A 13,236-nucleotide genomic window follows, 5' to 3' on the forward strand; every position below is an offset into this window, starting at 1 on the left:
AGGCTCATTAAATTCTCTTTGAGAATTAGCATCTAAATTCGCATCTATATGTGCAAAAAGTTTCATAAATAGATAAATTTTATTTAATACTCTAAATGATAAGATTCTCGTTTATCGTGACAGTGACTAAAGTTTAGTAAGAGAATTCAAACAGGAAACAAAACACCCCAGCAAAACCTCGGATCCTCCGAGCTCAGTTGTGCGCTAGCAAGAATCTTTCACTGTGGAAGTCTGGCTAGACTTCAACGCAGGCTACCAATCACTACCTACGTAGCTATATATATATGGCGAGAGCCTACCCTTCCACGCACAAGGTAGTACAAATGGATGAGCTTGAGCTTGCGTGTCCCGCCTCCACCACCAGCAGCTCTCCCTCCGCTGCCTCCTTCTTCTCCGCCGCCGGCCACCACCACCAGGAACCCGGCTTCGTGTCCGCCGAGGTCCTGGAGCGATGGCTGGGGATGGACGACTGCATGCTGGACGATGGGCCCCTGCTGCAAGATGGGGGCGACGACGCCTCGCGGGCCCAGGGCATCGAAGAACAACTGTCCGGCCGGCCGCCGGCGCCACCTGCGCCCAAGAGGCGGGGCCGGAAGCCCGGGCCCCGGAGTAAAGGCACGGCCATCACCCACGTGGAGGCGGAGCGGCAGCGGCGGGACAAGCTCAACCGCCTCTTCTGCGAGCTCCGGGCCGCCGTGCCCACCGTGTCGCGGATGGACAAGGCGTCCCTCCTGGCCGACGCGGCCGCCTACATCGCCCAGCTGCGCGGCCGCGTCGACCAGCTCGAGGCCGAGAACAAGCTTGCCGTGGCGGCAGCCGCCGCCGCCCCCGTCCAGGAGAACCTGGAGGTGCGGATGGTGGGGAGCGAGGCGGCAGCGCTGCGCCTGACGACCGCGGCGCGCCATGCCCCCGCGCGCTTCATGCTCGTGCTCCGCTGGCTGGATCTGCCCGTGCAGCACGCGAGCGTGTGCCTCGTCGGCGGCATGACCGTGCAGGACGCCGTCGTGGACGTGCCCGCCGCCGCGCTGCGGGACGAGCGCGCCCTCCGCGCAGCATTGTTACACCTGCTGCAGCAGACCGGCTAGCATCTTGGGTTCTTGGGTCGGCAGGTTTGCGATGATCTGATATACTCAGAATCTCAGATTCGTCGCCAAATAAAGCACGCCTACTCGTGTTTCAATTTGTGGCCGGCTTGACATAATCTGGCACCAAATCAAGCTAGCTAGCTGCATGTCATCTGACGTGCATCTTTATTCTCGATCTATATATTGCAATGTTGGTGTCCGTGTTTGCATTATTGCACATGCATATACCATATAGTGCTTATTATATTAGTGTGTTTATATTTTTGGTGGTGGCGCATCGACTCAAAAATAATGGCTACAACTTATATTAGGGCTTGTTTCAAGGATCGAGAGGGGTTAGATTATTGTGTGCTATTGGATTGATGAGGAAGTCAGCTCATGTATTACCTGCTGACAAGTCACAAGTCCAAAGGAATTGAATCCATTCCCTACGCAGCATATACAATTAAACCCGATCGAGGGTTCGTTTGGATTAGACACATATTTCTCGGGAAGTTCTGGATTTTGTTCAGTCAAAAACAACTGAATCGAAGAGCTTCAATTCTATAAGGAACATGGCACCATTTATGCCATTTCGAGTGATTTTGGTGATCGAATGACTAACACAACACTTGGACTAATATGATTGTCAAGATGACCATTCTCAGGCTTTTAGGTTCAAGTGATGACAAAGAGAAAGAAAAGATAGGCGTAGCAAGGCCCGAAGGGCCGCCCCTACGGGGGTTCCGCTTAGCGGACGGGGGTCGAGGGGGAGCCGCCCCTCGCGGGTCTCAGGGCAGCGCCCTGAAAGCTCTTCGGAGCAGTAGCACCGGAAGAACCGATGTCTAAGCATCGGTGCATCCGACGCTTGTCGGAAGAACCGACGCTATGATGTTTGGTGTAGAAGGGAATCGAAGCCAAGTCAGCCTATAGCCACCGGTTGAACCGACGGTCCAAGAAAGGGCATCGGTGCATTGGGCTGTACTGTGTACCAGAGACGATGTCAAGTGCCCAGGAGAAGTTTCTTCAGCACCGGTTCAACCGACGGTGCATCGAAGTATTGCGTCGGTGCAATGACGTAAGCGCCCAGGAGAAGATTCTTAAGCACCAGATGAACCGGTGATGCATCGGTATAAAGCATCGGTTCAACCGGTGATCACTGTGTCAGCAGTCAGAAGTTCAACGGCTATTTCGTGTCTTAGAGTGACCGGATGAACTGACGCTACCCCTGCCAGAGACATCGGTTCATCCGATGATACACAGATTTTCTGATGACCGTTGGAGCAACGGCTACAAGACTTAGTGGCCTATATATATGCCTCACCCTGGCCATTTGAAGATTGCTAGAGTTGCTAAATATCCCACACACACACCCAAGAACATCTCCAAGCCATACAAGAGCATCAAGATCATATCCTTAGCCCTTAGCACACTTTGAGAGTGTTGTGTAAAGGTTAGCTCTTAGTGAGTGTGATTGCAAGGCCTTGAGCCTTTGTGCTGTGGTTCTTTAGTGAACCAAAACAAGAGCTTGGTGCGCCGGCACCTTGGAGCGTGAAGCTCACCGGCAACGTCATCGACCCTCCGACTTGGTGTGGAGCGGCGATGACATCTTTGTGCGGGGGACGTGGAGACCCCCATCCTTTGTGGAGAAGCTCCTTAGTGGAACCCGGGACCAAGGTGACCGTGATTGTGTTCACGGAAGAGACTTGGTGGCCGAGTAGCAATACTCTTAGTGAGTGCTACAACAACGTGGATGTAGGTGTGCCTTTGTGGCTAACCGAACCATGGGATAAAAACCCGCGTCAAGAGTTTGCTATCTCCTATCCCGCTCGTTAAGCTTCCGCATTTTATACTAGCAATTTGTGTGCCTTTACTTTCATAGAATAGTTTCTTGATAGGAAAGGCTATAGGTTGCTAAACTCTTTTGGGATAGGGGTTTCAGCACTAGAACAACCTAGTTGCACATCTAGATAGCATGTTTTAGTTTAAGTTTTGTGCAAACTAGTTGGAGCCATAGGTCTAAGTTTTTAGAGTGCCTAATTCACCCCTCCTCCTCTTAGGCTAGAGCACCCGATCACTTTCAAATTCCCAGAGAAATAGAGTCATCAGTTGTATCATGTATCAGTTTATTTGCTTCAAGTGATCGAGATGCTGTCAACAGTGTGGTCTTCTTGTGTTCGTCTTCTGAATTTCATGTTCCATGCATCTGTGGTCTATATTTGGTTCCCCGCGCCGCGGAAGTGTAGTTCGTGCGTTGAAGGACAATTCGTGATCCAGGCATGACACATGGTTATTTTATCCTGCAGTCTGATCTATGAGATGTATAACAAGCTGTGCATTTGGTTGACTGCTTGTTTGGTTTGACAGACCTCTCCTCTTATTTTGAGGACTTGTTTTCTATTGCTTAATTGATTTTAATTTCAACGTTAACATCTCTTCTGACACTACTAGAAAACGGGCCAAAGGTCCAGGCCAAAGGTATCAGCTGCTGTTGCAGCAGGTACCGTTGGTACCAACGGTACCGGCTGCAACAGCAGCTGGTATCTTTGACCATGGACCGACCCCGTGGAGGACAATTGGCACCGGGTGGAGGTACAAACCGATTCCAATGTGGCAGCATAGGAACCGGTTTGTACCACCACCCGATGCCAAATGCAGACGCCGGTATAGGCACCGGTTGGTGAGACCAACCGGTGCCTATTGTGCTGCAAACGACACCGGGTCCTGCCACGACCCGGTGCCGGCTGACGCTCGGGCCAAAGGCACTGGTTTGTGCCTTGACCCGGTGCTATTGAATAACATTTAGCACCGGGTCATAGGTACCAACCGGTGCCTTTTGTCAACGCCTATAAATATCTCAACCTCTCCCCCTTCCAAGCTGCCGTGAACTCACTGTTCATGGCAGCAGAGTGAGGGGAGGGGAGGCGATTTTTATTTTTTTTCAAAAAAATTAGTTATTTTTCTCCATAACTTAGCAATTGGTTTTTAGAAGCAGTTATCATTTAATTTAGTTTATATATGTGTAATTATTTTTAGTTGTAGCATTTTATTGTAGTTATATGGGTTATCCATTTATTTGATATGTGAATACTATCAAATTATTGTATTTATATGTTTTATCAATTTATTTGATAAGTGAATAGTATCTATTTATTATTGTTATATGCATTATCAATTATATATTTGAATTATAATTTTGTATGGAAATATTATCAATTACATATGCAAGGGTGCTTTATTTAGTTCCCTTCAAAATTCCAAAACTTTACAAGATTTCACATTCGAGATGCATGCTGCGCCAATTCGAGACCCGCAGCTCAGCTAGGCCAGAAGGCCACATGTGTCGTTTCTTGTACAAAAATATAAAGTTCCATATAGAGAAACAAAGTTTTTAAGGCCATACGCATCGTTATAATTTTGTAGTTCAGTTTTATTAATAGCGTATTCAATATTAGTTATAAATTGGTAGTATGAATGAACTATTTGTACACTACAATGATGTATATAAATGTATTATGGACCCAGATGAGTCGACAATGGATGTACATGGCCGACCGACGTTCAAAGGAGTTCATTGATGGCGAGCATGAATTCATAGAAGCGGTCGAGAAACACAAGTATGGCGGTTTCGTTCGTTGTCCATGCAAATTCTGTAAGAATGAGAAGGATTACTCATCATCAAGAACCATTCACAGTCACTTGTTCAGTAGTGGTTTCATGCCGAACTACAATGTTTGGACCAAGCATGGCGAAAGAGGAATTATGCTGGATAATAATGTAGAAGAAGAGGACAGGATTTCTGACTTTGCAGCCAATTATAATGCCTTTTTGAATGACACTGCAATGGGTGAGCCTGAAGAAGATACTGAAGGATACGTTGTAGAAGATGATCTTGGTCAGATGCTGCGCGAAGCTGAGGAAGGTTGCGAAATAGAAAAGGAATCGAGAGATCTGAAGCGTATGTTGGAGGACTACAGAACATTGTTGTACCTTGATTGCAAACAAGACCAAAAGAAGTTGGGTACGACATTGAAATTGTTGTAATGGAAGGCATCAAATGGTTTGTCTGACAAGGGATTCGAGGAGTTGCTGAAACTTATAAAAAACTTACTCCCTGAGGGTAACACCTTGCCAGCGACAACATATGAGGCAAAAAAAGTTGTTTGTCCTTTAGGATTAGAGGGACAGAAGATACATGCTTGTCCTAATGACTGCATCCTATATCGAGGTGAGTATGAAAATTTGGATTCACGCCCTGTATGCAACGCATGCCGGTATAAGATCCCTCGAGATGATCCAGGCGACGTTGAGGGGATGCGTGTCAAGAAGAGGGTGCCTGCCAAGGTGATGTGGTATTTCCCTCTAATACCACGTCTGAAATATTTGTTCATGAATAAAATGAATGCTAAATTGATGCGATAGCACAAAGAAGAACGTAAGCAAGACAATATGTTGAGACACCCCGCTGATGGGTCACAGTGGAGAAAAGTGGACAGAACATTCCCAATATTTGCAAATGATGCGAGGAATATAAGGTTCGGCTTAAGTAGGGATGGAATGGATCCTTTCCGTGAGCAGAGCAGTGGCCATAGTACCTGGCCTGGGACACTCTATATATACAACCTTCCTCCCTGGTTGTGTATGAAGCGGAAATTCATTATGATGCCGGTGCTTATCCTCGGCCTGAAGCAACCCGGTAACGATATAGATGTGTATCTAAAACCACAGATTGAGGATCTTCTATTGTTGTGGAAAGAGGAGGGTGTTCGTATGTGGGATGCGCACGCAGAGGATCATTTTAAACTTCGTGCATTACTTTTCGTAACCACCAACGATTGGCCAGCACTAAGTAACCTCTCCGGACAATCCAATAAGGGTTATAGGGCATGCACCCATTGTTTAGAAGAAACCGACAGCACGTACCTCAAGCACTGTAGAAAGATTGTGTATATGGGTCATCGTCGATTTCTTCCGATCAAGCACCCATTAAGGAGGAGGCATGCTCACTACGATGGAAAGGCAGATCATCGTACCAAACCTAGACACCGTTGTGGGAAAATAGTGTTTGAAATGGTCAAAGATATAAAAGAAGTATTCGAAAAAGGACCCGGCAGCAGATCAGTGCAGAGTGATGACGGACGTGCACCTATGTGGAAGAAGAAGATTATTTTTTGGGAGTTACCTTATTGGGAAGTCTTAGACGTCCGCCACGCAATTGATGTGATGCACCTAATAAAAAATCTTTGTGTGAACCTTCTAGGCTTCCTTGGTGTCTATGGTAAGCTAAAGGATACATTGGAAGCGCGGCAAGATCTTCAACGTATGAAACAACGGGATGCCCTACATCCAGAAAAAAGGGATAAAGGACGTCATTATCTAGGTCCTGCGTGCTACACTCTTAGTAAGGAAGAGAAGCAAAGTATGTTCGACTGTTTGAACAGTATCAAGGTCCCATCAGGCTACTCTTTGAATATAAAGAGGCTACTGAACTTGAAAGAGAAGAAATTCACACACGTAAAGTCCCATGACTGTCACGTGTTGATGACGCAATTGATTCCCGTTGCACTTAGAGGTATTCTACCAGCTAATGTTCGAGCAACAATTATAAAGCTATGCGCCTTTCTCAATACAATTTCTCAGAAGGCAATCGATCCATCGAGTTTAAGCAGGCTACAAGAGGATATTGTCCAAAGTTTAATCAGTCTTGAAATGATATTTCCTCCATCATTCTACAATATTATGACGCATCTTCTAGTTCACCTCGTCAAACAGATTGGTATTCTCGGTCCTGTTTTCCTTCATAATATGTTCCCTTTTGAACGATACTTTGCAGTCCTAAAGAAATACGTTCGTAATCGGGCTCGTCCAGAAGGAAGCATTGCGAAGGGTTACGTCACATAGGAGGTCATTGAGTTTTGTGTTGACTATGTGGAAGAACTCTGCCCAATTGGGATTCCAGTATCACGTCATGAGGGGCGACTGATTGGAAAGGGCACACTTGGAAGAAAATCAGTAAATGCCACAGATCATGCCACGTTGAGCAAAGCACATCTCATAGTTCTGCAATAATCAGTCTTGGTGGCTCCATACATGGAGGAGCACATGCAAATTGTGTGAAGCATATACTCTTTGAAGTCTGAGACATGGATTACAAAACATCATAACGATACGTTCACCACCTGGTTGCAGAAGGAAGTCATGGCCAACGATCAAATTCATGAACAGCTAGCTTGGCTGGCCAGGGGTCCGGCAAATTCAATCCTGATGTACCAAGGAGATGAAATTAATGGTTACATATTTTATACAAGAGCCCAAGATAACAAGAGCACCAATCAAAATAGTGGTGTCCGTATAGATGCCACCAACTCTAGTGGCCAAACGAACTCATATTTTGGTTACATTGAAGAGTTGTGGGAACTCGACTATGGGCCGTTGAAGATACCTCTATTTCGTTGTCAATGGGTTAAACTCACAGGAAAAGGTGTCGATATCGACGAGTACAGAATGACAATGGTAGACCTCAAAGAGCTTGGCTATCGAGACGAACCATTCGTCATAGCTAAAGATGTCACTCAAGTTTTCTACGTGCAGGACATGTCTAACAAACCGAGAAAGGACAAGTCCAGGAATAAATCAAGTTTTGTAGGTGCCGAAGATGAGCCAAAGCGCCATATTGTTCTGGCAGGAAAAAGAAAAATTGTGGGAGTCGATGATGTCACATATGAAGAAGAATACAACAAGATTGAAGATATGACTCCGTTCGCAGTGGAGGTTGACACAAGTATTCTTTTAGCCGAAGAGGAGGCTCCGTACGCACGTCATGATCATAATGAAGGGACGATTGTAAAGGGAACCATCGTTAATACTCCCTTAGTTGAATGATTATGTCTTGTAATATTTTCTGTGAACATTATCAGATTTCTTATGCAATGAATTGTTTTATTGGGCAATTAAATGATTTATTATGCAATTATTTGATTTATTATGCAATTAAAATGCTTAGTTATGCACCTAAATGATTTATCATGTAGTAATTAGAATTATTGTGCATTTAAAAGATTTACTATGCAATTATAATAATTAGTTATGTACCTAAATGATTTATTTTGTAGTAATTAAAATTAGTGTGCATTAAAAAGATTTATTATTCAATTAACTAATTTATTAGACGATTAAATGATTTATTAGGCTATTAAATGATTTATTAGGCTATTAATGTAATTACTTGCTTTGAACATTATCATATTTATTGGGCAATTAACTGATTTACTAGGTATTTATCAGATTTATTATTTAATTAACTAATTTATTAGACGATTAAATGATTTATTAGGCTATTAATGTAATTATTAGGCAATTAACTTATTTACTAGGCATTATATGATTTATTAGGTACAATAATTTTTTCGAATATCATGAAGCAATATTTGATTTATTGGGCAATTAACAGATTTATTAGGCAACTAACAGATTTATTAAAGAAACAGAAAAGAGAAATGAAAAGAAACAGAAAAGCCTTAGGTACCGGTTCGAAATATGAACTGGTACCTAAGGCTGCCTAGTCCCAAAAAAAGGGTTGAGAAGTTTCGAACCGTGGCCGCGGCGAACAAAATTCCTAGAGCTACCATTGCGCTATCGAGTAATTTCAGTTAGATCGTCGCCAACAAGCGAGAAAAGCAAATATCGTGGAAGCCTTAGGCACCGGTTTTCGTTCCCCACCCGGTGCCAGAGGGGAATTTCAGTTCCCGCCCGTTGGGCACCTACGGCACTGGGTGGGTGGCCAACCGGTACCTAAGGCTGCCTTAGGACCGGGTGACTTTATCACCCAGTGCCCAAGGCTTCCACCATATAAGCACCGGCTCTCTCCAATCTTCCTCCACTCGCTGCCGCCCTCCGCCGCCGCCCCACGTCGACACTCCTCGCTCTGCAGCTCTGCGCCACCGAGCACCGCTCCCGTGCGCCACTGCCGTCGACGCTCCTCGCTCTGCAGCTCTGCGCCGCCGCAACCGAGCACCGCTCCCGTGCGCCGACGCCACTGAGCACCGCTCCCGTGCGTCACCGCCGTCGATCTGCCGCCCCGCCATGCCTCTTCGCCGCCCGTTCGTCACCGGACCTAGGTGAGGTGGTGAGGAAGCCCCATACCCCCTTTCCCCTCTCTCTCTGTCGCTCTATCTCGCTGGCGATTCCTCGCCGAAGCCGCGGCTCCGCCCCCTCGCTGACAAGCGGCCACCTCCGGTCACTGCCGCACCTCCTGGACCCCCTAGCCACGTTCCCTGTCGCCCCTTCTCCCTCCCCGGCCTAACCCCGCCACGAACCGAGCCACGGAGCACCGTTTTCGGTGTACTCCGGCGGTCCGCAGCCGCCTCTGCTCGCCGTCGGCGCAAAGCGCCGCCCGCCCGAGCCGCCGGCTCCGCCTAGCGCCCAACCATGCCATCGCTAGAGCCGCTAGCCAAGCCGCCGTCCACCTGAGCCATCGCCCGAGCAGAGCCGAGCCGTAGCTGAGCCAGCAGCCGCGTCTCAAGCCGCCCCACCCTTTTTCAGCCATTAGATCGAGATCCAACGGATCAGATCTATTAGATCCAAGCCGAACTAGAGCCGCCCCGGCGTTTTTGCTAAAGAGACCCTGAGTTTCTTCAAAATTAACCCGCAGTCCTTCCTAGTTCAAAAGAAATTCCAGAGAGGCCCTTTCTAGATTTTTCTTGCAAATAAGCCCCTAGAATCTTGTTTTAGCCATATCTTTCACATTTTGACTCCGATTTTAGCGATTCTTGCGCTCACGCGATCCTTGCATCGTGCTCTACATCTTTTTAAACTTTTCCAGTACTGTTTTTACTGTTTTTGTACTGTTTCTTATTTGTATTATAGAATTTAGTTATTAGAGAGACTTTATTTAATCATCTATTTAAATAGAGAGTGAATAATGCTTGTATTTATATATTTATCATGTATTTCTATAACTCATGTATTTATCATGTAACTCATGTATTTATCATGTAACTCGTGTATTTCTGTAACTCATGCATGTATTTATGTATTATGAATTCTTCATTCTTAATTATGAAATCAAACACGACGCTCTCTCCTTCTTAACGACTTCTTAACGGCGATCGGTCTCTCTCTAAATCTCGTTGTCTCCTTGTCCCCGACGCTCTCTCGCTATCTCCCCACCGATGCTCTCTCGCTGTCTCCTCACCGATGCTCGGTCTCTCGCTCACACACACGTACACACACACACACACACTCTCTCTCTCTCTCTCTCACACACACACACACTCACACACTCACTCACACACACTCACACTGACTCATACACACACTAACTCTCTCTCACTTTCTCTGTCCCACTAACACACAAACACACACACACACACACTCACTAACTCTCTCTCTCTCTTTCTCTGTCCCACTAACACACAAACACACACACACACTCTCTCTCTCCCTTTAACATACATACTCTCTCTCTCTCTTTCAAACACGCATATTCGTTCAAAGAATTGAATTCTCCTACTTCATTTAAGGATGGACACATACTCTAACACATTTTTACGGTTTCAGTAAAGGATGGACCCCTTCGATGATGACGAGGTCGCCAAGCAATACATGTTGGATGCAATAAACGAAGATACAAGGGCCAACACCACCCAGCCAATCGCTGAAGAAGATGCTCGGATAGTTGATTCGTTCCTGAATATGTCTGGAGATGCCGATGAAGAAGATGATGACTTTGCGCCGCCGCCCAATCAACAGCAGCATGTTCCAGTACGAATCTTAAAACTATTTGCATGGTTACTTCAGTAGATTAGTTTTGTGATTAACATATCTTTTCTATAATTTAGTCGACCTCCGCATCGACTTCGTTGAGCCAGTCAAAAAGGAGACGCCGGCCAACCAAGAAAATGGAGGGAATACAGGTCATCAGAGAAGTGGACACAGAGGGCTGTCCAAGTGCTCCAGAGGCTGCTAGCACAAAATTTGTCAACCAATGTGGGATTATTGTTTGGGCAAGAATTCCGATCACCACAAGACTATGGAAAACGAGCAAACCCGAAGAACAGCAACACGCCGTGCCTGCACATCAGAAGGAAATGCTATGGGCAGAACTCAAGGATATGTTCGCTCTTCCTAAAGGAGTTGACCAAGAACTTATGAAGAAATGTGCCTTGAAAAGATGGCCCTTGCCTTTGCAACTTTCAAGAAGAAGTTGTACATCAATTACATCAAGAAGGATAAGGAGCCGAACTGGGACGATCTTCCTCAGGTTAAACCATACTGGGAGGAGTTCAAACAATACAAACTATTAGAGGAAGCCCAAGAAAAATCTGAACAGGCCAAGGTGAATGCAGCAAATAAGATGTACAGCCACCACCTTGGGGCTGCCAGGTACAAGAAGTCAGTAAAAAAATGGCAGAAGATGGAGCAGGACCTTATGGATAGAGGCATCAGGTCGACGACTTGGGATTGGCCGGATAGATCCAAGTGGTGGTTATTTGCTAATGGCATGACACTAAACCAGTTTGATGGAAGTTTGGTCGTGCCCGAGCATATGCAAGAAGTGTCCCGCGATCTAGTCGCCGCAATAGATGAGACCCAACAAGGAACATTCCAGTCTCAAAGGGAGAATGATGAGTTGACAAGGGCATTAAAGAATCCGGGACACCCTGGACGAGCCCGCGGCATCGGCGTGGTCCCATGGAAAGTTGCTTGGGCCAGAGATTCCTCTTACAAGACTCACCGAAAGAGCAAAGCCGAACAGGAAGAGAAACTTCATGCCATGCAAGAAGATATGACCAGGAAGGTTGCTTCCTTGGAATCTCAGATGGACGCCAGGGTCAATAAGGCAGTGCAGCTAGCTCTGAGCCAAAGGGGCACTACTTGGTCGCACCCGGATGTTGTGTTAAGCCCGGTTTCTCAGCGACGCAGCAGCTGTGCATCCACAGCGGCGCCCGACGTACAAGCGGAACAGCAACCCAGATTGAGCCAACGGCGGTAGATGACCAGAGGTATCCAGTGGACGATGTCACCATGCCGACACCGTGCGAGCTTCATGTGCGAGAAAGAAATATATCCATTCATGTCGCATACGGGTCAGCCCTGATCCTGAATCCTTCTACTACAATTCATGGAAGGCTGATACCCCCTGGCTACATCTCCATCACAGTCGAGCAGATACTTGTAAACAATGAGGATCTTGAGCTCGACTTCGTTGGAGGGGATGGAGATAAGACATTGGGAGACGCACTGCACGGGGTCATTCTATGGCGCAAGGCCGACATCAAACTTACTGCAAGCACAACGGCTCCTGTGCAGACCGATCGCCCATCTCCGCGGTCTCCCTCACCGCCGTCCCCACAACCACCTCCTTCACCACCGTCTCCGCCGGCGCAAAGGACCACGAGTACTCTAACTCCTCCTGACCCAGAAAAAGGAAAGAAAAAGATAGCATCCCTCCCAGCGGCTGGACCCTCAAAGAAGAAGCAGAAAATGATCGAAAGAATATTAACCTATGCGAAAACCGATGAGGAGTTGGAAGAGGAGACTGCTCGATATATAAAAGAACAATTGAAGCCTAAAGTCCCCCCGCCGAGGGAAAAGGTACCTCTAGAACTAGGGAAAAAGCTTCTCGCAAATCTAGACAACCCACCAAAACCGAAAAGCTTATCCTCGGACTATGATCGTACTCTGACAAAAGCACAGAAGGTGAGAAATCTGAAGAAAAAATGTGGCAAGACCATTCCCCAGCTTGTCATACAACAAAAAGGACCCGAGCCCCTCCGGGTGCCAGGGTTGCCACTCCTACACCCGACGGACGTACAACTCCAGGCGGACCTACATGCCGCGATATTTCTTTCTGAAACTAGATTAATGCTAGAGGAGGCAACGGGGCAAGTGGAGGCGGAAATCCCTGTCGCTCCCATTCCTACTCCATTCCGGTACCTGCGAATGTCGAATGACGAAGGGAAAATGTTTGGAGTCAAGTATTGTGACCATGATTTCTTTCGCGGGGAGGACGACTTCTGGGTGTACTTCGAAAATTTATATCACATTTACCATCGACAAGCCCTCGACGTCTCTATCATCACCATTTGGGTTTTGTAAGTATCACTTACCTCCACATTAATACTTTTTGTTAACAAGAACATAATTATATGTGTGCATTATAAAATTTCTA

The 13,236-nt window shown here is 46.4% G+C and overlaps 1 protein-coding gene across 1 annotated transcript; it reads left to right on the forward strand.

Annotated features, from left to right (window-relative positions):
- Positions 1–323: 323 nt before the first annotated feature.
- On the forward strand, positions 324–1,349 carry LOC120680060 (transcription factor MYC2-like). The gene has a single exon (XM_039961704.1). The coding sequence runs from the start codon at positions 324–326 to the stop codon at positions 1,083–1,085; it is 762 nt and encodes a 253-aa protein (XP_039817638.1). The 3' UTR covers positions 1,086–1,349.
- Positions 1,350–13,236: the final 11,887 nt, after the last annotated feature.

This window comes from Panicum virgatum, chromosome 6N (genome assembly GCF_016808335.1).
Source record: "Panicum virgatum strain AP13 chromosome 6N, P.virgatum_v5, whole genome shotgun sequence".
Classification (NCBI taxonomy): Eukaryota; Viridiplantae; Streptophyta; class Magnoliopsida; order Poales; family Poaceae; genus Panicum; species Panicum virgatum.